At 57.5% G+C, this 23,010-nt stretch overlaps 5 protein-coding genes across 12 annotated transcripts in view; 4 read left to right on the top strand and 1 right to left on the bottom strand.

Annotated features, from left to right (window-relative positions):
- RPS18 (ribosomal protein S18) overlaps positions 1-23,010 on the top strand; it is a 141,329-nt gene that overhangs the window by 76,669 nt on the left and 41,650 nt on the right. The window lies entirely within an intron of this gene.
- RXRB (retinoid X receptor beta) lies at positions 532-7,270 on the bottom strand. 4 transcript variants are annotated; one of them, XM_057699201.1, is made up of 10 exons: positions 6,762-7,252; positions 5,858-6,099; positions 5,225-5,381; positions 4,679-4,858; positions 3,387-3,559; positions 2,861-2,990; positions 2,523-2,655; positions 2,316-2,419; positions 1,892-1,997; positions 532-1,766 (listed from the first exon to the last, which is right to left on the bottom strand). In XM_057699201.1, the coding sequence occupies exons 1-10, from the start codon at positions 6,991-6,993 to the stop codon at positions 1,619-1,621; spliced, it is 1,605 nt and encodes a 534-aa protein (XP_057555184.1). In that variant the 5' UTR covers positions 6,994-7,252; the 3' UTR covers positions 532-1,618. The 4 variants fall into 4 exon arrangements, with proteins under 4 accessions (XP_057555184.1, XP_057555185.1, XP_057555186.1 ...); XM_057699202.1 differs by having other exon boundaries at positions 2,316-2,407; XM_057699203.1 differs by lacking the exon at positions 2,316-2,419 and having other exon boundaries at positions 1,737-1,766; positions 6,762-7,260.
- On the top strand, positions 7,347-11,350 carry SLC39A7 (solute carrier family 39 member 7). Of its 2 annotated transcripts, none has more exons than XM_057699206.1 (7): positions 7,347-8,181; positions 8,271-8,439; positions 8,591-8,644; positions 8,779-8,943; positions 9,091-9,231; positions 9,435-9,631; positions 10,489-11,350. In XM_057699206.1, exons 1-7 carry the CDS (start codon positions 7,771-7,773, stop codon positions 10,759-10,761), a joined length of 1,410 nt encoding a protein of 469 aa, XP_057555189.1. In that variant the 5' UTR covers positions 7,347-7,770; the 3' UTR covers positions 10,762-11,350. The 2 variants fall into 2 exon arrangements, with proteins under 2 accessions (XP_057555189.1, XP_057555190.1); XM_057699207.1 differs by having other exon boundaries at positions 7,862-7,913; positions 8,287-8,439; positions 10,489-11,345.
- HSD17B8 (hydroxysteroid 17-beta dehydrogenase 8) lies at positions 11,552-13,676 on the top strand. Of its 3 annotated transcripts, XM_057699215.1 has the most exons (9): positions 11,552-11,628; positions 11,807-12,012; positions 12,115-12,231; positions 12,344-12,436; positions 12,539-12,624; positions 12,717-12,801; positions 12,999-13,041; positions 13,215-13,289; positions 13,483-13,676. In XM_057699215.1, exons 1-9 carry the CDS (start codon positions 11,583-11,585, stop codon positions 13,497-13,499), a joined length of 768 nt encoding a protein of 255 aa, XP_057555198.1. In that variant the 5' UTR covers positions 11,552-11,582; the 3' UTR covers positions 13,500-13,676. The 3 variants fall into 3 exon arrangements, with proteins under 3 accessions (XP_057555198.1, XP_057555195.1, XP_057555197.1); XM_057699212.1 differs by lacking the exon at positions 12,999-13,041; XM_057699214.1 differs by lacking the exons at positions 12,999-13,041; positions 13,215-13,289.
- Positions 15,327-19,203, top strand: RING1 (ring finger protein 1). Of its 2 annotated transcripts, XM_057699209.1 has the most exons (7): positions 15,327-15,485; positions 15,608-15,742; positions 16,472-16,632; positions 16,733-16,948; positions 17,635-18,024; positions 18,207-18,480; positions 18,775-19,203. In XM_057699209.1, exons 2-7 carry the CDS (start codon positions 15,665-15,667, stop codon positions 18,874-18,876), a joined length of 1,221 nt encoding a protein of 406 aa, XP_057555192.1. In that variant the 5' UTR covers positions 15,327-15,485; positions 15,608-15,664; the 3' UTR covers positions 18,877-19,203. The 2 variants fall into 2 exon arrangements, with proteins under 2 accessions (XP_057555192.1, XP_057555193.1); XM_057699210.1 differs by lacking the exon at positions 15,327-15,485 and having other exon boundaries at positions 15,613-15,742; positions 16,527-16,632.

The following is a 23,010-nucleotide window of genomic DNA, read 5'->3' as shown; positions in this document are numbered from 1 at the left end:
TGGCAATGGGACGACGTGAGGGCGCCCCGGAGCCCAGGTGGAAAGGCGCCCCGTGGAGAGGCGGGAGCGGCCGCCGACGCTGGCTGGCAAAGTCCGGGAAACGGGGTCACTCGGGGACGGGGCCGCCCCCAGGCGGGCAACGCCGGAGGAGGCCGCGGCGCCCGGCGCCCAGGGCGCCCCCACGAGCGGGCACGGCGCCGGGTCTGCCCGGAGCTCGCGGCGCGGCCGGAGGGAAGCCCGGAGCGAGCCGAGGCGCCGCCGCCCGCTGGCGCTGGGAGGGCGCCCGCGAACAAGGCGCCTTTGAGAGTCGGCCGCCCCTCCTCTCCGGCCGGCCCCGCCCCCAGCCTGGCACACCCTCTCCCCCCCTCCGCGACAAAGCGCGCCTTGTGTCCCCCACCCTGCGCCCGCCTCCCAGGCCCCAGGGAACTTCTGCGGCGGCGTCCAGGGAGCCGGTCCGGAGCTCCCGACCGGATACCCTCCCACACGCGGCCCGGTGCGGCGCTACCCCACCACCCCCAATAGTCACCTCAGTCCAGAAAACAGCGATTTTAATTTGAAAGCGATTTTATGTGAGTGAAAGACAGGGAAGGACCCCGGAGAGAAGAGCCGCAGGGCAAAAATCATGCAGCCCCAGCACCCCATCTCTGCAGGCGGGCCATCTCCCCTCAATTCTTCCCCAGCCTACACGGTGCGTGCCCGGGGGCTGGGGGCAGAGCTGGGAAGGGAAGGGCCTGAGGACTACTCACCAAGCCCCTGCCCTGCCCTTACGGCCCAAGCCCCTTCCCCAAAATAGACAGGAAGAGTAGCAGGAGGGGGTTGGGAAGGCCAGTGCTGAAGAGCCCCACAGACCATCTCAGGGCCCTGCCTTTCCCAAACACCACCTCCACCACTGGCATTTCTTAGTCAACCTGGGAAAGTACAGTACTTCTTTGAGTCTAACTGCAAGTCTCTATCCGCAGAGGAAATTAAAAATAGCAGATGGATTCCTACATCACCGCCTGCCCCTTAACCACCACCACCTTTTTCTTTTTCAGTCTGACTGCAGGAGGTGAAGTGAGAGGGGACTCTGGACAGGAGACAGCAACAGGACCCCTCCTTCTTCCAGAGAAGCCCCCATCTGCTGGGCTTGGTTGGAGGAAGGGCTGTCAGAGCCTTACTCCCATGTCCATCCATTTGGGGGGCCTGCCCCCCAATATTCATCTCTGCCGGAGTTCCCATTTCCACGCTTCAGATGGGAGGCTAAGTGAGGCAAGACGAGAAGGAAGCAAGGTCTTGAGAGCAAGGCCAGTGCTCTGTGCTGGGGGAAGGAGAGGCTGTTCCAGGCCAGGGAGGAGAAAGCCTCCCAGATCATGGCAGAGCCAGACAAATTCAGAGACTCAAGGCCACTGAAGGGAGAGGTCCAGCCCTCGAAGTGGTCCAGGGGCCCCTCTGACTTGGGATATCAAGCAAACCCTTGGAGGGTTTAGGGATCCCCCCTTGGAGGTCTCGGTTCTGCCCTGTGCTCCTCACCCCACCAAGATTCTAGGAACATGGTCCCTCCCCATCCTGCCCCAAGGCTCAGAGTCCCTTGCCGATGGGCCCTCCTCAAGTGTGAGGAACACCACATCTGGGTGTGGGCTCAGGCCAGCTGGTGGGGAGCCTCAAGCATCTCCATGAGGAAGGTGTCAATGGGGGTGTCACCAATGAGCTTGAAGAAAAACAGATGTTCTAGACACTTAAGGCCTATGGACCTGAGAGCAGGAAGACGCAGCAGCAGCTTGGCAAACCTGAGGAGAGGATGGGAGACTCAGAGCTAGAGCCATGTGGGCCCTAAACACACCCTCATGGCACCCCTCCCACCCCAGCGGGAGCCTTGGTTCCGTAGCTCCTCAGACACACGGTGCCCTCTCACCGGCCCTGCTGCTCAGGGTACTTCTGTTTGCAGTATGTCTCCAGGGACGCATACACTTTCTCCCGCAGGACCTCTACTTCGCTGGGGTTGGAGAGGCCCTTGGCATCTGGGATGGCAGGGAAGAGAGGAGGAAGAGGAAGGAGGACAAATCAAATCAGGACAAACGTGAAGATGTGGCCCACATGATGTCCATTTTGGGCCCCACCTACACGCCCTTCACCAGATGCCTGGCCAGGGAAGCAGGGCACCGTGGGTTTGTCAAACGGGGTGGGAAAGGGAATGTTATCAGTGGACGTGGGTTCTTCTTGGTCAGCTGGGAGATATCTAGGTTGAGGGGGATAGCTGGGAAACTTAGGAGTCTCCGAAGAAGAGGAGGCTCCAAGGCTGCCTTGGTCTTGAGAGACGGGGGTAATCCTCCTCTTACCTGGATTGAACAGAATGATTGCCCTCAGGCAGCCAAGTTCTGTCTTGTCCATCCTCATGTCACGCATTTTGGACACTAGCTCTGTCAGCACCCTGGAGAGGGACCTGCAGGTCACTCAAAGGTCACAGCTCAGCCAGCCTTGGACACGGACCAGCCTATAGCCCCACCCCCTCGACCGACAGGCCAGCCCAGCCAAGGGCCACTGACCGATCAAAGATGGCTCCCACGCCTGCGGAATGGGCTGAGTTGCGGTGCACGTGAAGACCTGTGGCGAGAAGGATGCCATCTCGGACATCAATGGATCGGTGAGAGAAGGAGGCAATGAGGAGCTCGTTCCAGCCTGGGAGTTGGCGGGGGAGACAGCAAGGGTCAGGAGCCAGGGATCAGGCCATGGGATTGAACGCACGTGGGGGAAGAGAAGAAGAGGTGGGGAGGTCAATGAGATTGGCTCCCTGAGTACACAAGGTAAGGCCGCTGGGGTCTCTGAACAGGAGGTCCAAGAGGGGTCAAATGACAAGAGGTCCAAGGGTTCCAAGGTCACTGACCTGCCCGTAGCAATATGACCTGGTCATCCAGAGGCAAGGAGGAAAAGTGTGGGATCCTCTTTGCCCACTCAACAAGGGTGAAGAGCTGTTTGTCAGCTGCCTGGCAGATGTTAGTCACGGGGTCATTTGGCTGCAGGGGAGGAGGGGTGAGAGTTATGGAAGGTTTGGAAGCACATTGGGAGCCCTACCCCCACCCCCGCAAGAGGCTTTTGACACCCCCTCCTTATTTGGAGTCTCTCTTCAAACCCCATCGGAACCAGTTTCTCCTCTTCTGGCACTCAAGAAAACAATTATGAATTTGGGGCTTGCCTGCAGTTCTGCACATAGGCTGTTCTGGGAGTGGGAACAGAGGATACTATCATGCCCACCTCAGATGTCTGAGGGACCTTGTTTGGCAACACCTCCAGTCCCCAGCAGTGTTGGGTGGGTTGTGAGGGGAAGAAGAGGGAGGGGAATACAGAACAGTCCTAGACTCCCACCTCCCCACCCCCATCAGGAAGAAGAGTAGATTGACCCCAGCACTCACGCTGCTGCCGCTACCCCCGGTTCCCCCGGGACCCTCAACGCCCTGGTCACTCTTCTGCTCCACAGCAAGCTCTGCCTCCAGGATCCTGTCCACGGGCATCTCCTCGGGGGCTCCCCCAGCCCCCTCCCCATCCCCGTCCTTGTCCTTCCCCCGCTGACGCTCCTCCTGTACCGCTGCGGAAGGAGGATGGAGAAAAAAGTGGAAAGTCAGCAGCCAGCCATGAGAAGATTCCAAAATGTCTTTAGGGCCTTATCAGGGTCTCCTGGCCCTTAGAAGATATTTATAGAAATTGGGGAAGTCACTTGAAACCATGGCAGACTTGTGGCAGTTTAGAAGCAGGAATTATACAAGAATAGATAAGTAAACCAAGAAGGAGAAATAAAAGGGTAGGTAAAGGAATTATGGAGAAAGCAAACAGTTAAACTGAGGGCCTACTATATACTAAGAAATGTGCCAAGCACACGTTAACATTCACTCAAGTCTTATAATGACCCTGTGAGCTCTTGACCCCTTTTTTAAAGATTACGATTTTGGGGCAGTTCGTTAAACAGCTTGCCGAAGTTCACACGATACACGGCAAGTCATTCGTCTAAATCTGAGTGAGCCTGACTGTAAATCTGGTGCTCTTCTGACTCAACAAAAAGGCAGCAAAAGGAGCACTGGCCTGGGTTTTCAAAGATGTGGGTTCTGATCCCCCTCTTTGGTTGCATGACCTTTAGAGAGCCAGGCTTCAGGCTCATTTTCTCTAAAATGAGGGACGTAACCAAGATATACTCCCTAGAGTATCTCTTTCAGAATTTCAGAATCACACTTAAGAAGATAAAATAGAGATAAAAAAAAGAAGGAAAGCAGCTCTGAGGTCTTCAGTAAAGTCTATAGCTTAAGAGAGTAGAGTCCCAGAGTTTGGAGGAGAGAACACAGATAACAGGGAGATGGAGACCAGAGTGGAAGCACTGGGTCAAAGTGAGGAAGAACTATTCAGGTTTGAGAAAAGGAGCCAGAGAAAACCATCATGGGGAAGGAAAAGTTATCCTACCCTAGCATCAGACCAGGGAGGAGTCAGAGGTGCAGGCCACAGAGGCAGAACCATTAAGAAGGAAACTCAAGAGACCAGATCAAGGTACCAGGGAGGAGGGCTGATGAGCAGGGGAGAGAGAAATCAAATATCGCCCTCTGGAGGAGAGAGAGGAGGCCGGCCTTCCTGAGAGGTACCGTCCTTGCATACTTCCCTCCCGCTCCTCCCTCTCCTCCCACAGGGTAGACTGGGAGGCCTGGGTGGGGCCGGCCCTTACCCTCTCTCTTCATGCCAGTGGCCAGGCACTTCTGATAGCGGCAGTACTGACAGCGGTTCCGCTGGCGCTTGTCCACCGTGCAGTCCTTGTTGTCCCGGCACGAGTAGGTCAGGTCCTTACGGATGGTGCGCTTGAAGAAGCCTTTGCAGCCCTCACAGCTGTAAACCCCGTAGTGTTTGCCTGTGAGAGGAGAGGAAGAGCAGTAAGACTGCACAGAGACCCTGAACCACTAGGACTCTTGCCCACCTTCCCCCACCCCCATCAAATTTAGTTGAAGTTGCTCTGTGTTTGCCAAAGAGAGACGGGGAACCAGGATATGACGGATGATCCAGTCCCACTCTTCTCATGTTCGGAAACCCTACACCAGCCCCCTCCGCCCTCTGACCAGCCCCTCACCCCAAATCTGAGCCACAGGTTCCTCAACTCATCAGGTCTCCCTCAGCTCACTTGCTCTAACGAAACCTCATGAGCCCCTGGGAATCCCACAGATGATGGTAAATGGTACACACTCTCCCTTCCTCCCTGTTGGTCCTCTGAGCCCCATACCTGAGCTTCGGTCCCCGCAGATTGCACAAAGCCGTTTGCCAGCCCCAGGGCCACCTGGAGGGGGTGGACAGTGCAGGCCCCGGACCCCTAAGACTGGTGGCTTCACATCTTCAGGGGGGCCAGACCCACCCCCAGGGAGCGACACTGTTGAGTTAATCTGGGATGGGGGAAATAGGGAAGTCACAGGAAGACTCATTGGGAAGGATAATCTCTCAGAGGGGAGGGACATCATTCCCTACCACTAGGCAGGGCCCTGCATTGCACGTTACAAAGGACATTATTTACACTGCAGTGCCTGGGAAGGGCCACCCCTGAAGCACAACCCCAGAGAGCAGACATAAAGGTCCCCCTGAAATTGTACAAGACAGTGGCCCTGAAAGGGTTTGTATCTCAGAAGAGCAGATGGGACCAAAGGGGCAAAAAAATCACTGATAAATGAAAGGGACATCAAGAACAGGTGGGTTCTTTAACAGGGTTGGGGAGGAGGTGTGCACTGAAAGCTCAGTCACCTCAGAAAGGGCCAGGGGTCTGGAAGGTCAGTGGGTCATGGGGAAGTTCACACAAGGATCTGGGGTCACAAGGAAAACAAGGAAATGAAAGTGAAGAGGCAGTAAGTGGGTCACAACCTCTCACCTGGGGACTGCTGACAGGCCCGGAGAATCCTGGGGGAGCTGGAGGGGGCAGACCAGGGGACCCCATGGAAGAGCTGATGACTGGGAAGGGGGAGCCCAGTGGCGGGGGTGGCATCGGGGGTGGGGCCCCAGAACCACCAAGGGATGCAGCTGCTGAAGGGGGTAGGGGTGGCCCCGGAGGAGAAGGGGGAGAGGCCCCCTGGGGAAGGGGATTTGGAGAAGAACTGTCTGGGCTTCGGGAGTCTGGGGAGGGGTACACACAGGCACAGACACACAGAGACAGGAGAGACAAAAAGAGAAAATGAGTCTTCGATCATCCAACCGGAGACTTTAATTCTCTCTCTGATTCCCCACCCCCCCCACCCCACCCCACCGCTTCCCAAGTCCAAGGCACCTTGCTGTCAAACAACAGCTTAACTCCTAATAGCGGTGAGCAGAGGGTGTTGACAAAGGAGAGGATTGTTGAGGTGAGGCAAATTCCAAGCAATGCATTTGGTCACCCCAAGCCAGACGCATCTCGTGTGGGTGGGGCAGCACGTGGGGCGAACCAGTCAGCCCCTCCATTCCCAGCTTGAAGCCAGAATGTGCACGGGAAAGAGCGGAAGAGACCCCTCCGAGGACGCAGGATTCGCCTTCAAAGGTCCACACTCCTCAATCCCGAGAACGATTGCCCCACGCCTGCGACCTCCGGAGTGCAGGGCCTCAAGCGGTCGCCGCTAGGAGGGCGGAAGCTCCCCCTCCCCGCCCCGCCCCGGGGGGAGGGCACTAAGGCCCTCGGGAGGGAGAGAACGCGTGTTTACAAACAAGGGGGCGGGAGCGCCTGGGAAAGAGCACCAGGGGAGGGGGGGAAGGGGTTGCTGATAGCGCGGTCACTGGCTCGCCAGTCCGTCCGCTAGGTCACTCACCCCGCCCGCTGTCGCCCATCCCGTCCCGTCCAGCCTCCCCCGGCTCCGGCACCGGGGTTTGTTGTTCTCCGGCTGCCGCCGCCGCCGCCGCCGCTGCGGGATCCAGCCAGGGCCGTCGCCGCCGCCACCGGGACGCGACCCCACAATGCATTTCTTTTCGCACCCCCACCGGCCCACACTGCCCTGCGGCATGCCGCTGGGGGAGGAAGGGCGGGCGAGCAGCCCAAGACATGATTCCTGGCTGAGTGTAGGGATACCGAAGAGGTACCAGGGATTCCCAAGAATTGATCGGGGGACTAGCTGAGCACGAGGAAGCCGCAGAGAAAAAGACTCTGGCCTTAACCGGGTCGAATTAAGCGCTTCGCTCTGCTCTGTACCAAAATGACAGCGCCGATGTGGCAGCCATCTTGGTATAGGCGGGAAGTCTCCGCGCTAGTTCCCGCCCCCTCGTCTAGTTGGAAACGGAGGAGGCCGTCTCCTCCCGCATGTTAGCCCGCCTCGCCCAGCATCCCCTCAAATAACCTCCACACCCGCGCATGCGCGCCAGGGCGGGACGGCTTCACAGCTACCCGAGTGTGGCCATATTGGTAAAGGTACTGGGACCGAGGTAGAAGGAAACTCCCTGTTCTCGCGCGAGCTAGAGGCGGGACTGCCACGTCCGAGCAAACCGGGAAAGGAAAGGACCCCGGAGCAGGTGAGAATTCCCTGCTTTTCCCTACCGTCCTTTCCAGGCCTTTTTCCTCACCTAGTGGGTCATAGAGACGAGGGCCCAGAGAGTCCACATAGTGGAGGATCAAAGCCTAGAGCGGTGGCCCGGGGGCCCTGCATCAGGGAAGGGGTTCGGGATAAAGAAAACGAATCTTGGGAACAGCGTGGGTGGGGACAGAATGGAATAGGAGAGCGGCCCATAAAAGTGGACGGAGGGCGCAAACGGAGTAAAGCGGACCCCGCATAGGTATAGAGTTGAGGGTCAAGTGGAGTCACTATCTCTGTCCCTGTGGTCAGCGTGATGGCCAGAGGCCTGGGGGCCCCCCACTGGGTGGCCGTGGGACTGCTGATCTGGGCGGCCTTGGGGCTGCTAGTGGCCGGACACGGGGGTCATGGCAACCTGTACGAAGACCTGCACGAGGACTTACATGGCCACAGCCACAGGCACTCACATGAGGATTTCCACCATGGACACAGCCATGCCCATGGCCATGGCCACACTCACGAGAGCATCTGGCATGGGCATACCCACGGTCACGACCATGGACATTCACATGAGGATTTGCACCATGGCCATAGTCATGGCCACTCCCATGAGAACCTCTACCACCAAGGACATGGACATGACCATGAGCACAGCCGTGGAAGCCATGGAGAGTCTGGGGCTCCAGTCATCAAGCAGGACTTGGACACTGTCACTCTCTGGGCCTATGTGAGTCCCACGGGGATGGGGCAGAGGGGGGCTGGTTTGGGATTGTTGGGAAACCCCACACCGCATAAGCCCTGACTCTCCCTCACCAGGCATTGGGGGCCACAGTGCTGATCTCTGCAGCTCCATTTTTCGTCCTCTTCCTTATCCCCGTGGAGTCAAACTCCCCTCGGCACCGCTCTCTGCTCCAGATCTTGCTGAGTTTTGCTTCAGGTGGGCTCTTGGGAGATGCCTTCCTGCACCTCATCCCTCATGCTCTGGGTAAGTGATCTCTAGCTTCTACCTCAAATATTAACTAATTTTACTGTCTGGACAGGAGGGTTCTTTTCCCTTGACCTTCCATTAGTCCTGCAAAAACACACCCCTTGGGTGGGGTTTTTCCTCATCTGGCCTTTTCTCCCTCTTCCTCCAGAACCTCATTCTCACCACCCTCAGGAGCAGCCTGGACATGGACATTCTCACAGTGGTGAGGAAGGGGCAGGTGGAGACATGGGTTGGGGTGCTGGGGAAGGTCTGTTCCTCAGTATTCATCTCCTGTGCTTGGGGAGGAAGAGTCTGGAATCCACATCTGCCTTAATGTCTCAATGCGTCCATTCCCAGGCCAGGGGCCCATTCTGTCTGTGGGACTGTGGGTCCTCAGTGGAATTGTCGCCTTTCTTGTGGTGGAGAAATTTGTGAGACATGTGAAAGGAGGACATGGACACAGTCATGGACATGGACATGCTCACAGTCACACACATGGAAGTCACAGACATGGAAGACAGGGTGAGCCCAGGAACAACTTTGCTGAAAGCCATCTTGTCTAACTGAATCCCCTCATTTTATGGTTCTTAGGTGGGAGGAGACTACTCTTGTAAGGACATATTGGCAGATCTCTGTTCTCCATTGTTATGAACTACTTTCTTCCCTCAGAGCGTCCTTCAAAGGAGAAGCAGAGCTCAGAGGAAGAAGAAAAGGAAGCAGGGGGGTCAAGGAAGAGGAGAGGAGGGAGCACAAGAACCAAAGATGGGCCAGTAAGACCTCAGAATTCTGAAGAGGAAAAGGCAGGTTCAGGTGAGGGCCAGGGTTGTGTACGCTTGAGCAAGGGGCATCATCGGGAATCATGTGAAACAGCTCTGTGGGTGATGGCAGGTGGCTGGGAAATACTGGGGCTGGATGTGAAGTGGTCTCTGGGGGAGATCTGATAATGGCTGATCAGATCTGGGACTAGGAGTAATGAATGCCTCTGTTTTCATCTTCCTTTTTTCCTATACAAGACCTGCGTGTGTCAGGGTACCTGAATCTGGCTGCTGACCTGGCACACAACTTCACGGATGGTCTGGCCATTGGTGCTTCATTTCGAGGGGGTCGGGGGCTGGGGATCCTGACCACGATGACTGTTCTGCTACATGAAGTGCCCCATGAAGTCGGGGACTTTGCCATCTTGGTTCAGTCTGGCTGCAGCAAAAAGCAGGTTGGTGATAGTGTGCACCAAACATGGTTGCCCCAAGCCCTTTACCCCCTGCTCACCCACCCCAAACCCAGACTGCCACCCATTAGTTCCAAACAAGTTGCACTACAGGCATACCTCATTTTATTGCGCTTCTTTATTGCACTTAGCAGATATTTCATTTTTTACAAATTTGTAGCAACCCTTTTTTGAGCATGTCTATTGATACTATTTTTCCAGCAGCATTTGTTTACTTCACGTCTCTGTGTCACAGTTTGGTAATTCTCGCAACACTTCAAACTTTTTCATTATTGTTATATTTGTTATGTTGATGTGTGATCAGTGATCTTTGATGTTACTATATAGCAAAAAGATTCCAACTCGCTGAAGGCTCAGACGATAGCTTTCTGTTTTTTATTGGTAGAGTATTTTTTAACTGGGGTTTTCTGGGAAACCAGAAAATTCATGTGACTTGCTTTATTGAGATTGCCTGGGACTAAACTCACAGTATCTCCGAGGTATGCCTGTATAGTTGACAACAAATCCTCTAGAAATGAGGGGGAAGAAGTTCTGATTCTTTGTCTTCCTCAGTAGTTCTTGAACTGTGATCCTTAAGCCATCTGAATGGCTTATGGGGGTCTTTCACACCATGCCTCCCACCCTGACCTATTGACTCAGAAGGTCTGTGGAAAGGACCTCTTTGATATCTAAGAGTTTTCAGAAAATGTCTATTCTAGGTCCCCCTCTTTTTGCCTTACTCTTTAGTTTCCAAAGACATATAACCTATCCGTGTACACTTATACCCTTCCAGCTGTGTCTAAATCACTGATAACCTTTAGACGTTGCTAAGTGCCTCTCTCTCTCTCTTTTCTGCCCACCAGGCGATGCGTCTACAACTACTGACGGCAGTAGGAGCACTAGCAGGCACAGCCTGTGCCCTTCTAACTGAAGGAGGGGCAGTGGGCAGTGAAGTTGCAGGTGGTACAGGTCCTGGCTGGGTTCTGCCATTCACTGCAGGTGGCTTTATCTACGTAGCAACGGTATCAGTGTTGCCTGAGCTGTTGAGGGAGGCATCACCACTGCAGTCGCTTCTGGAGGTGCTGGGGCTGCTGGGGGGAGTTGTCATGATGGTGCTGATTGCCCACCTCGAGTGAGAGGTGAGGTCAGCCAGCCCTAGCCTCTAAGCCCTCCAGGTCAGGGGTCTGTGGAGGCTGGGGGCCCTGGCCTGGGATATCTGCCAAAGGAGGGGGTTGTATCCTAGGGAAGGGGTAACTTGGGCTTGAAGGCTGTCAAGATTTGGCAGTCATATAGGGACCGCAAAGGTGAGAATGACAGCCAGAGGGACCATCGTGTTGGCATGTGCTGACCATGTTGTTGGGTTTGGGGGCTAGGTGGGGCCATGAAGAAGGCTGGAAGAGAGGAGTCAGGGCAGCCTACCCTGTGTCCCCCACCCCACCTGTTTGAAGAGGACCAAGCTGCCACCCACTGGCTTCTCTGGGGTCCGCCTCCCTCTCTCAGCTGTTGGTGGAAGCTTCAGGGAAGACCAAAGCCTTAGGCAAAGGGGGTAGCAGAAGTCAGGGATAAAGGTCAATCGTGTCCTGATTTGGGAGTGATTGGGGGGGAGGGGGGCTATTTGCTAATCTCATGGCCTGATTTTTTTTGTTTCTATTCTTTTATATCACTGTTTGAATGGAGGAGGAGGGGTGGTGACGGGAAAATAAAATCCTCGGATATTCCACTCCACGCGCAGTCTTTGTCTTTTTGGGGGGAATGGGGCCCCCCTTCCCCGCCCCCGCTCTCCAGGCCCCCAAGTGATGGTGGCTGGCCACGCCCCCGCGGTTGGAGGTCGGCCTGCGCCGGTGGCCGCTGGCGGCCTAAGCTGCCGGGGCTTCGATTGGCCCGGCTTTGCTCTCGCCCCGCCCCTCCTCCGCTCGGATTGGCTCATGGCTGGGGACCCGCCCACGCACCGCCCGCCATGGCGTCTCAGCTCCGGCTCCGCTCTTCGCTGGCCCTGGTCACAGGTTGAGGGGGGGTCCTCTACCAGGCGGGTTGGGGTGCCAGAGTGACTTTGGGGCCGCGCCCTCTGACTGTAAAGTCTCTGTGACCCCTGGTCCGAATTTTACTAACTTTGCGCCCTGTTGACCTCTGACCCCTGCCCACTCCTCCTTCCACCCCCCCGCGTGTTCTCTCCCACCTCAGGTGCGGGTGGCGGCATCGGCCGAGCGGTCAGTGTGCGCCTGGCCGCTGAGGGGGCCGCCGTGGCCGCTTGCGACCTGGACGGGGCAGCGGCACAGGAGACGGTGCGGCTGCTGGGAGGGCCGGGGAGCGAGCAGGGGGCCCACGCTGCCTTCCAGGCTGACGTGTCCGAGGCCAGGGCCGTCAGGCGCCTGCTGGAGCAAGTGCAGGTGAAAAAGCGAGACGACCTCGCCCCCTTTAAAGCCCTAGCGTTGCTTCCACAGCCCTCGGCTCCACCAGGTTTTTTGGTGTGTAACCTCCCGTTTCCATAGGCCTGCTTTTCTCGCCTGCCTTCTGTCGTGGTGTCCTGTGCGGGCATCACCAGAGATGAATTTTTGCTCCACATGTCCGAGGATGACTGGGACAGAGTCATAGCTGTCAACCTCAAGGTGGTGCCTTCTGAACCCATGACTTCTGGGTCCTCTAGCCTGGGGAGGGAGTGGAAAGACTGTCACCCCAGCTAATCCTTTTTGCCCTGTTATTTTCTCCCCCTACCCCCAGGGCATCTTTCTAGTCACTCAGGCTGCAGCCCAAGCCCTAGTGTCCAGTGGCAGTCCTGGCTCCATCATCAACATCAGTAGCATCATAGGGAAGGTCAGGTTGAGTTGGGATGAGGTCTGCCAGCCAAGTGGGCACAGGGAGGAGAGCCCCTCCTTGGGACTCCCAACTCATCCCAAATCTCTGGCTCACCCATAGGTGGGGAACGTGGGACAGACAAACTACGCAGCATCCAAGGCTGGAGTGGTTGGGCTGACCCAGACTGTAGCCCGGGAGCTTGGACGGTTGGTCAGACACCTGGGGGCACGCGGAAGGTCTAAGGGAGGGGTCAGTGTTCAGTCCTCTCTGGAGTCAGCAGCCACTCTCCTTTCCACAGACATGGGATCCGCTGTAACGCTGTCCTCCCAGGGCTCATTAAAACACCCATGACACAGAAAATGCCACAGAAAGTGCTGGACAAGGTAGGAGACTGTGGTGGAGGGCAGAATCATTAAGAGACCCAACCTCTCTGGGGTTCAGAGAGAGAGGATGCTGGGCCCAGTGCAGGGCAAACAGTAGATATTCAACAAGTGTACAAGGAATGAAGACCAAAAACAGAATCACAGACAAAAAAACCCATGAAAGAAACTTTCACTCACAAATGAGTGTTTCCTTACAGGTGACTGGAATGATCCCGATGGGACATCAGGGGGACCCTGAGGGTGAGCACTGAGTGCAGAGGGGGCCTGAATGAACAGATTCCAAAGTTTGTGGTACCTGAGAGGGTCTCACGAGGATTGGTGGCTGGGGGAGGGGTGCTTCTGGTAGGAGGTGATGACTGCTTTGAGTCTGTGAGAGTGAATAGGATTCTGCTCTCTCCCCATCATTCCCATAGATGTGGCAGATGTGGTCGCGTTCTTGGCATCCGAAGACAGTGGCTATATCACAGGGGCTTCAGTGGAAGTCACTGGTATGAGGCCATCATGGGGAGGAAGGGGGCAGAAAAGTGGAACTCAGATGATACCAGAAAGCAAGTGAGAGGAGTCTGGAGCCCCTGAGAGAAGGGCAGAAGTTCCCATAGGCCAGGGACAGAAGTGGGCGCCTTCCCCCCAGCCTGTTTGTCTCCACCTATACATCTGTCCAAATGTTTCTGCCCCTCCCAGGAGGTCTTTTCATGTAACTGCCTCAAGGACCCTGGACTCTGCTCGCTCCCCCACCACTCTGCCCGGCCTCCTGCTGATGAGGACTCTGAGTTCCCAGGCTACAAAAGGGGTGGCAGTGTATGGCTCAGGAATGCTGAATGTGGGAGGCAGGGGTGCTTGTGACCCTAATAAATTCCAAATCCTCTTCCCTGCCACCTCCGGTTCTTCTTATGTCCAAGTCCTCAGACCCTTCCCCACCTCCCCCTCCTTTCCCTTTCTCAAAGGATTGTTCCCTTTCACTGCCTGGTCTCCCAGGGCAACCCCCGCCGCCGGGTGTGAGAGGAGAAAGTGTGTGTCACTGTGTGTGCGTGACATTCGGGGTCTTTTGGAGGGAGGGGGTCTCTGCCCCCACCCCCTTCCACTGATCCTGCAGCTCCAGCCCCCTCCCCCCAATTCCCTGGGTCCTTATGGTCCCCAAGGGTGATTTGTTCATGGCCCCATCCTGGTGTCCAGTCTAGCCTTGGGAGGGGGTCTTAGAACAGGTGGCCCTCCCCCCCTCCTTTCTCTGAGTCCCCCCCTCCCCTTTCCTCCACCTTACAATAGCTGCAGCCGGCCGGGGGTCGGATGGGGGGGATTAGGGGAGGGGGCCAGGATTAGGGGAATGGGCCAGCCGATGAAAGGGGGCTGGAGGAGAGCAGAAGGGAGGGAGGGGGCTGGGAGGAGGAGGAGGAAGGGGAGGGGGTCCGCGCTAATCGACTCTGGAGCCCACATAAGGACTGGCCACGGACTGAAGGAGAGGACAGGGAAGTAGGGGGGAACTGGGGGAGGGGGCGAGGGGACCCACTGCTGCCTTGTCCCAGAAACAGGCCACCCCCTGGCAGTTGCAGCCCAAGTCCGGGAGCCCCAGCTCAGGCTGGAGGAGACAGGACGCCCATGACGGTCTCTTTTCCCCCGTATCCCTCTTATCCCCTGCCCTCAATGGGGATCGCTCTGCCCCTTCCTCTTCTCTTCCCTCCCCGAACCTTTCCTTTACTGGGAAGTCCTGGAGGAGGCTTTTGCCCGCTTCCCACTCCAAACATTCGGTCCCTTGTGCCCCCCACCACCACCTACACGCGCACACCCCTTCCCCGATAGGGGCCCCATCGTGTGTGTGTGTGTGTGTGTATCCCTGCTTCCGCGTGGTGTCTCCATTCCCCCCCACCCCGTACCTCCCGTGCGCCTCCCTCCCCCGCCCCGGGCCGCGGCTCTTGATTGTCCAAACGCAATTCTCGAGTCTCCAGCTCTGGCCGAGAGTTGAGTCTGGACGTCCCGAGCCGTCGCCCCCAAACCTCGAGGGGAGAGCGGGTCGGAGGGTCTAGAGAGAGCGAAAGCGGAGGGTGGGGCAGGTCCCCAGGGTGGAAAGGGAATCCCGGGCACGTCGGGACTTAGTTGCGTTCACAGGACTGGAGGACTGTAGCGGCAGAGGCTCCTCTGCAGCATTTTCCCCCCCGGAATCCCGGGCTGGGGTTATGGAGAAGCTGTGTGTGGGGAGGAGGGGAGCCGTTCCCCAGAGCCGCCAAGGGACGCGGAGTGGGGGAGGTGGCCCCTTTTCCAATTCCCTACGTCCCCTCCCAGGGTCCGAGCGATCCCAGGCCCCGCCCCCCGGAGCGGAGGCCCCGCGTGGGGGCTTCGGGAAGGGGACGGTGGCTGAGGTCGGCCGCGCGACGGTGCTAACCCAGGAGACAGCGGTCCCCACGTGGCGCGGGACTCCGGGGACGCCGGCTGCTCGCGGGGGGCGGGGGAACCCGGGCATCCACGTCGCGTCCCACCCGCGCCGCGACTGGCGGGTGACGTCTCCGCCGGCGGGGGGTGGAGTGGAGTGGAGGGGCAGGCGGAAGTGACGTAGGGCCCCAGCGCCCGGGCCATGGCGGCGGTGGCGGCGGGAGCTGCTGTCTGAGCAGCGGCTGCGGACCGAGCGAACTCGACCGGGGAGCCCGGGCCCTGGAGAGGCGCTGCAGCGGCGGGAGCGCGGACGGTGGAGCCGGGTGAGGGGCCGCGGCGGCGCTGGGTGAGGGGCGGAGAGGGGGAGCCTCGCGAGGGCGGGGTCTGCGCGAGGGGCGGCCCCCCTAACACCCTCCCTCCCCTTCCCCCTTCCCCCACTCCCCAGCCTACCTCTCCTCCTCCTCGGCGGTGGATCCCTGGTGGGGGTCTGTGCCCGGTCACCATGACGACGCCGGCGAATGCCCAGAATGCCAGCAAAACGTGGGAACTGAGTCTGTATGAGCTCCACCGGACCCCGCAGGTGACAGGGATTCTCGCTTTACAACTTACTCTCTTTCCCTAGACCCACTCCATCCACAGATCCCCATCTCACAGCCTCTTTTCCATTTTTTGCCCCATTCTGCCCAATTTCACACTTCCTGGCCCTACCTTTGAATAATCACCTTAAGCTTTCAAAGCACTTTCACATTTATCTCATTTAGTCCTCAAAACAGATGTGCGAGAGAGGTAGAGCAAGTCTTACTATCTTCATTTGAAAGATAATAAACAGGCAGAAATTACCTTCCTTTTTCCTCAGTTCCACATCATAGGTCAGTGCATTTAAAATTCACCTTGGGAGTTTATTAAAAATGGAATTCCTGGCTGCCCCCCCCCCCCCCCCCCCCCCCCCCGCTAACGTTCTGATACAGTAATGGACGGGGCCCTAGAATGTGCATTGTTTAACTTGCACCCTAGAGGATTCTGATATGGTACCAGAACCACACTTTAAGAAATTCTGTTGACTAAGTAATTGTTCCCCAGGTAGAAAATCTGTGCCATGCCCATCCCCAGGCCTGTCCCCACATCTCAGATCCTCCTGTTCCCAAGCTCCTACCCTTAGAATTCCCATCTGCCTCAAGTGGCCAACTTGGGGCACCCAGATTCTGCCGTCTCACTGTATTTCTCAAAACTCCGATGTCATGGGCCACTTGTTTCTAAAACGCCTTCCTCCCCAACCCACCGCCACCTTTCCGCTCACTGATGCCTCCAGGAAGCCATCATGGATGGCACAGAGATTGCCGTTTCCCCTCGGTCGCTGCATTCAGAGCTCATGTGCCCCATCTGCCTGGACATGCTGAAGAATACCATGACAACCAAGGAGTGCCTCCACCGATTCTGCTCCGACTGCATTGTCACGGCCCTGCGAAGCGGGTAAGAGGAGGGACAGGTGTGAGATGAGGGGAGGGGGACAGAGTTGGGCCCTCTATGCCCTGGTGACTGACGGCTCAGGGCCTGCTTTCTCCCACCCCAGGAACAAGGAGTGCCCTACCTGCCGAAAGAAGCTGGTATCCAAGCGGTCTCTACGGCCAGACCCCAACTTCGATGCTCTGATATCTAAGATCTACCCCAGCCGGGAGGAATATGAGGCCCACCAAGACCGGGTGCTCATCCGCCTCAGCCGTTTGCACAACCAGCAGGCGCTGAGCTCCAGCATTGAGGAGGGGCTGCGCATGCAGGCCATGCACAGGTTCGGGGGCCATGAGGAAGGTGGCAGCGGGGCTGATGGGACAGATCCATGGGTCAGGCTCCTGGGGCTGTCTTTGCTTCTAAGCCTCAGCATCCTGAGTGCTGACCACAGTCTAACTGTCATGCCTGGAGGTCGCAGATATAAACTGTAGCTTCTTAGTTAGCAACTGGTAAGGAAATAGCTCACCTTCTAATTTCTGGAAGTTAGAATAGTAAAGTGATTTTTGAGCATGAGCTCTGGGTTCACACTGCTGGGAATTAAATCACCTCCTGGTGCAGCATCACTCAGTCTTGAATGTGTATCCGAATTACCTGAGAGTCTTCTAAAAATGTAAATTCTGATTCAGTAGGTCAGGAGTTGGGCCTGAGATTCTGCATTTCTATGCTACTGGTTCTTGGACCACACTTTGAGAGGCAAAGGGACTGTGATCTCAAACTAGTTATTTAACCTAAGTCTCCGTTTCCTTAGCCATAAAATAGAGATGATATAATTACCTGTGTCAATAGGATTTGTATAATTTGAGGCAGTCAGTGCAAAACACTTAGCAATGTACTCGGCATGTAGTTAGTATGTAATAAGTATTAAGTATTGTCATTAAGATTTCCTTGATCTCTTAATTCTCTGAAGTTTAAGGTCTAAATCCCTTATCCTTGGTGCTTTCTAACCTCAACCACTTGCTTCCACAGGGCCCAGCGTGTGAGGCGGCCGATACCGGGGTCAGATCAGACCACAACGATGAGTGGAGGGGAAGGAGAGCCTGGGGAGGGAGAGGGGGATGGAGAGGATGTGAGCTCAGACTCCGCCCCTGACTCTGCCCCAGGCCCTGCTCCCAAGCGACCCCGTGGAGGGGGCGCAGGGGGGAGCAGTGTAGGGACAGGGGGAGGTGGCACTGGTGGGGTGGGTGGGGGTGCCGGTTCTGAAGACTCTGGTGACCGGGGAGGGACCCTGGGAGGGGGGACCCTGGGCCCCCCAAGCCCTCCTGGGGCTCCCAGTCCCCCAGAGCCAGGTGGAGAAATTGAGCTCGTGTTCCGGCCCCACCCCCTGCTCGTGGAGAAGGGAGAATACTGCCAGACTAGGTGAGAACCTTGTCCTTCCCCAGACCACTGAAAAACCAAAGGTCACATGATCTTTCAGCAGAAATGGGCTTTGCCCAAACCCAGAAAGAATCCCTAACCCAGAGGCTCTTTGAGAAATCCCCAGCTTCCCTCCTGCATTTGAGGCTTCCTGCGCCCTCAGTCTGCCCTCTGCCCCACTCCAGGTATGTGAAGACAACTGGGAATGCCACAGTGGACCATCTTTCCAAGTACCTGGCCCTGCGCATTGCCCTGGAACGGAGGCAGCAGCAAGAGGCCGGGGAGCCAGGAGGGCCTGCAGGGGGCGCCTCTGATGCCGGAGGACCTGATGGGGGTGGTGGGGAGGGTGGGGGTGCTGGAGGAGGTGAAGGCCCTGAGGAGCCTGCCTTGCCGAGTCTGGAGGGTGTCAGCGAAAAGCAGTACACCATCTACATTGCCCCGGGAGGCGGAGCTTTCACGGTGAGAGCCTCGGAGGGCAGCTGTGTGAGAGGGGAGAGGAGGGAGGGTGGGCTGGGGACTCTGAACTGTGATCCTGACCTCCTAACTGATCAGCCCTCTTCTCCTTCTGCATTCCCCATCTCCCTTCTCTGTCCTTTCTTCTTCCCCATCATCCATGTCTCTGCTTTGCCCCATTTATTACTCCTTTTTCTTTCCTGCTCCCTTGGTGACTTCTCCCCTCTCATTCATTTCTTTTACCATCTTTCCCCACTTACTTTTCTCTTTCCCCTCCTCCTCCTTCCACCTCCTCTGTAGACACTGAATGGCTCGCTGACCCTGGAGCTGGTGAATGAGAAGTTCTGGAAGGTGTCCCGACCACTGGAGCTCTGCTATGCTCCCACCAAGGATCCAAAGTGACCCCACAAGGGGACAGCCAGAGGATGGGGACTGTGGGGTGTCCCTGAGTCCTGGCCCACCACCCCAGCTTCTTGGTCTGCCAGGGCCTCCCCACCCCGCCAGCCCCACCAGCCAGCAGGAGGACACAAATGAGGACAAGTGGCTTTTATACAAAGTATCTATATCAGATTCTTCTATATTGTACAGAGTGGGGCGTGCGCCCCCATCTACTGCCTTTTCTAGTTCCCCCAACCTCCCATCCATACAAGATGCTGGGAAGAGTGAAGAACCCTTCCCTTCATGCCCTCCTACCAACAACAACAAATTTGCTTTTTTTCCTCTTTGAAATGTGCGGTTCTGTGTCTCTTTATCAGGGGTGTACTAGAAGGAGAGGAAAACAAAGACTGGGGAGGGAACGCTAGAAATCATGTAGAATCAGCCTTGGAAATGGGGAGGACATGCCAAAGGCTATTCACGGTGTGTAGATCCCATTTTCCTGAACCTTCAAATCAGCAAATGCGTACGAAAATAGGAAGGATCTGTGAAGCTGGAAGAGACCTGGTAAAGAGGGAAGAGGTGTGAATTCAGATCCCAACCTTCCCCCCTATGACCTGAATGTCCATGCTGAGATCCCGGGTTTCAGTACCACAGGGAAAGCAGGAAAGTGGCTCAAGAGAGTAAGGCGTGCTTGTAGACAGGGCAGGCCGGTGATGTTTGGAAGGGGAATGCTTCCTCGTCCCTAGGAGAAGCTGGTTTCTGACGCTGGAGAGAAAAGGCGCGGAGGTGGGAAGGGCTGTGGGAACCTCCCTGCAGACATCCCGCCCCCAGGCAGCCTCCCGAAGAAGGCGGGCAGGGCGGGGGACTACAGTTCCCAGGAGCGAGTGAGCTGCTGCCCGCCGAGCCGCGGGGCCGAGTGGAGGGAGGGCGGCCGGGGAGTTGTTCTGTGCAGGCCCCGCGGCGGCTAAGAGCAGAGGGGTGGGGGCATCCAGGAGAGTTCTCACTGCCCGCCCCCCCCCCACCCGCCTCGAGTTCCGCGGGCGGGGCCGAGGGTCAGGAGCCCACACCACGCCGCTTCCCGGGCGGTGTGGTGCGGGCCTGGGGAGGGATCGCCTTTCCGGGAGGCACTGATGATACCTCCCGTTCCCCCCTACCCCCACTTCGGCCTCTCTGCCCCTCACTTCCTGTTTCCGTTGCCCTTCGCTCCCCCACCCCATCTGCCCCAAATTCTTTCGGCTCGCTCACTCTCGGCCCTCCTAATGGAGGAGTCAGCCTCGGGGTCTGACCCGCCGACCCCAGGGCACCCCACTCCTCCCTTGGCATTTCTCGTTTGTTCCCCCTCGTCCCTATCACCCTTAGTACGGCGGACGCAGGGGGTACCCTCCAGCCCCGGAGACCGGGCGCCCGCCCCCAAGGCCTCTCGCCCTGTAGAAATAGACAACGCCCACTTCACCCCCGTAGGAGCTCCCTTCTACACACGCCTCCCTGGAGCCCTGATCCTGGCTCCCCTTCTCTCCCACCTCCGGCATCCAGGGGGACGAAGCTCCCGGGATATGAGGGCGGGAGCAAGGTGGGTGCCGCTCCCGGAGTTTCAAGGGAGAGAAACCCATGGGAAGGAGTCGGGGGAGATACCGAGGTGGAAGCCGAAGAGTCTGGAATGAACCCGGCTTCTCTTCTGGTTCCAGGGGCTACCCAGAGCGACCCCCCTCACTCCGTTCGTTCTCGACAGTCCTACCCAACCCGGCAGCACTTCTGCCCCTTCCCCCGCCCTCTGGGTTCCCTGGAGCCGCCCCGGTCCCCAGTCTCTCCCCTCCCAGGGCCTCAGGCCACACCCCGGCCCACCCTCCCCGCCGCCCCGCTTCTCATGCTCCTCCTCAGGCCCCTCTCGGCTGCCAGTGCTCTGTCGCCCTCCTCTGCCCCCGAGGCGGTGCACTGCGCAGGCAAGCCTGTTTCTTTAGGTGACACCATGTGCGTGACATACAGAACTGTTGCTCCAGGTACATCTCCCTTGCCCACGAAAAAGACCAAACGACTACCTGACCCGCCCAGGCATTCCCCTCCACAGTGCTGGCAGGAGGAGGTGCTGCCATGGGGTGGAGGCTCCAATCCCGTTCCGCCCCCACCCGCCTGGGTCGGCGCCCCAAGTCCTCCGTCAGGGAAGCCGGCAGCTACGGGTGAGGCAGAGGGAGAGACAGAGTATACAAAAGGGAACTTGACTATGTTGTTGAGGGATAAGCTACAGAGGATACAAGGAGAATGAACAACCCAAAGGAGCCAGGAAGGTTAATGCTAGATTCGGATACATCAGGGGCCAGATCTTCCCCACCCCACCTCCTGCCATTTACAAATCAAGAGACCTTGCATAAAAGGGACTTTCAAAGTAAGGCCGGCAGTTGTGTATCAACAAGCCCTCCGTGTGTGTGTGTGTGTGTGTGTGTGAGTGTGTGTGTGTGAATCTGCTGTGCGGCGGGGGTGGGGGGGGGGCAGAACCACTGCAGTAGATGCTCTGGACCTTACAGTGTGAATGCTGAGTGTCCCCTGCCAGGCCTAGGGGTAGGGGGATCACTGGGAGCCGCAGGGTGGTTAGGAAGAGCTTCACAGAGGAGGTGCCACGTGGCTGGGATGGACGGAGGGGAAGAATGAAGGGGGAGGGAGGCTGCAGATTCTGTGTCTAAGTGCAGCAGCTGAGCCCCTGAGCCCAGGGCCTCAGGAGACCCCTGCCCAGGAGAGGCCTAACTCTGAGGGCTCTGGTGTTGCCTGGCTGTCCTCAGAACCCTGGCAAACTGCTCACAGGAAAGTTGTGCCCTGGGTTCTGCGGGGGAGAAGGGAGTGTCCCTGAAGCCCCCAGGCACTCCTTCAGTGGGGGGCGGGGCTCAGCCTGCAGGTGCCACCTCTGTCTCCCGGCCTCCCCCTCCTCCTGGCTGCTCTCCCCTTCATCCCCCTCTCCCACAGGCTAGGAGCCAGGCAGAGGAGGAGGAGAAGGCAAGACAGACCTCCAGCTCCCCATCTGCCTTGGCCCCGATTGACCCCTCCGCTGTCACAGCTGGCCCCGCCCCCACCACAAAGCCCTTTTCCGGCCTGGACTGTGGAGCTTCCTTTTCTCAGGCTGCCACCCCTCCCAGCACTACCTGGTCCACTGGAGTGAGAGGCCCTTTCCCTACCCCCAATGTGGGAAGTGCTGCAGCCCTGGGACCCACCTGCCCCCACCCCTGCACCCCCACACAGGTGGCAGGCCCTCTGGCTCTGGCCTCCGTGGCTGTGGCTTCACACGGAGCACCCTTCGGCCTTGACAGCCACCCACGCCCAGTGGTAAGGACAGGGATGAACAGAGCTGGGAGGGAGGGGGGACTGAAGGCAAAGTCAAGGCCCCTGTGGCAGGTCCACCTTGCCCAGCCCTGCAGCACTCCAGGAGGGCAGCCCTGGGGACAGACTCCCTTCATGGTGGGAGTGACTGCCTCTTCTGTGAGAGGCATAATGGAGCACGGCTCCCCGCCCCACCCCATCCTGGCCAGAGCCACCCCACCAGGTGATCAGAGTGTCTCACTGGCACCTACTCAGAGCTGGAATGGCTAGATGCACCTCACTTCTAGTCCAAAAATCTAATCCCCAGGGAAAAGAGCTTTTCCTATTTCTTAGAAAGGAATCTGTACTTCCAATCTCCTGTCCTCCATCTGAGAAGTTTAACCAAGCTGTCTGGAACCTACTGCCACCATGGGTGGATCAGATTCCCTGGGATTTTCTTGAAAGGGTTTTTTAAAGAGATAACTGAATCCCCAGAGACCTCCATCAAACCCTAGTCACCCACTAATCCCACCCAACCCCATCAGTTTCCCCAGAGGCTCCTGGGTGCTTCTTGCCTCCAGTGCTAAAGCTTCACCCAGCACCCCATCGGATGAGGCCATCTCCCTGTGCCCACTCCTGGCCCCAAGGGCCCTGTTTCAGGGCTTTCTGTGACCTTCACTGCACTTCACTCTAAGAATAAAGCCCAGATGGAGGCTGCTCTTTCCAGCAGTACTGGGGGCCTCTTATTGAAAGGCAAGAACAGGCAGAGGCACGTACTCAAGGAGGAGGCAGGGAAATGGAGGAGATGGAGACCAGAGGAAGAAGCCAAGGGAGGTTGGAGGAGAAAGTGGGAGATTCTGGATATGGAAAAAGTAG

Source organism: Hippopotamus amphibius, chromosome 11, assembly GCF_030028045.1.
Source record: "Hippopotamus amphibius kiboko isolate mHipAmp2 chromosome 11, mHipAmp2.hap2, whole genome shotgun sequence".
NCBI classification, from domain to species: Eukaryota; Metazoa; Chordata; class Mammalia; order Artiodactyla; family Hippopotamidae; genus Hippopotamus; species Hippopotamus amphibius.
This window is presented reverse-complemented; position numbering and strand designations above follow the sequence as displayed.

Excerpts from the sequence above, each read along its gene's own strand:
- RXRB (XM_057699200.1), bottom strand. The coding sequence starts at position 6,993 with ATGTCTTGGGCTGCTCGCCCGCCCTTCCTCCCCCAGCGGCATGCCGCA. Across the intron at positions 5,382-5,857 it reads GGCCTGTCAGCAGTCCCCAG|ATTAACTCAACAGTGTCGCT; the intron begins GTGAGAGGTTGT and ends CCCCCATCCCAG. Across the intron at positions 2,991-3,386 it reads CCGGGGGTAGCGGCAGCAGC|CCAAATGACCCCGTGACTAA; the intron begins GTGAGTGCTGGG and ends CCTCCCCTGCAG.
- SLC39A7 (XM_057699206.1), top strand. The coding sequence starts at position 7,771 with ATGGCCAGAGGCCTGGGGGCCCCCCACTGGGTGGCCGTGGGACTGCTG. Across the intron at positions 8,645-8,778 it reads ACATGGACATTCTCACAGTG|GCCAGGGGCCCATTCTGTCT; the intron begins GTGAGGAAGGGG and ends GTCCATTCCCAG. Across the intron at positions 9,632-10,488 it reads CTGGCTGCAGCAAAAAGCAG|GCGATGCGTCTACAACTACT; the intron begins GTTGGTGATAGT and ends TCTGCCCACCAG.
- HSD17B8 (XM_057699212.1), top strand. The coding sequence starts at position 11,583 with ATGGCGTCTCAGCTCCGGCTCCGCTCTTCGCTGGCCCTGGTCACAG. Across the intron at positions 12,232-12,343 it reads TCATAGCTGTCAACCTCAAG|GGCATCTTTCTAGTCACTCA; the intron begins GTGGTGCCTTCT and ends CCCTACCCCCAG. Across the intron at positions 12,802-13,214 it reads CACAGAAAGTGCTGGACAAG|ATGTGGCAGATGTGGTCGCG; the intron begins GTAGGAGACTGT and ends TCATTCCCATAG.
- RING1 (XM_057699209.1), top strand. The coding sequence starts at position 15,665 with ATGACGACGCCGGCGAATGCCCAGAATGCCAGCAAAACGTGGGAACTG. Across the intron at positions 15,743-16,471 it reads AGCTCCACCGGACCCCGCAG|GAAGCCATCATGGATGGCAC; the intron begins GTGACAGGGATT and ends TGATGCCTCCAG. Across the intron at positions 16,949-17,634 it reads CGCATGCAGGCCATGCACAG|GGCCCAGCGTGTGAGGCGGC; the intron begins GTTCGGGGGCCA and ends TTGCTTCCACAG.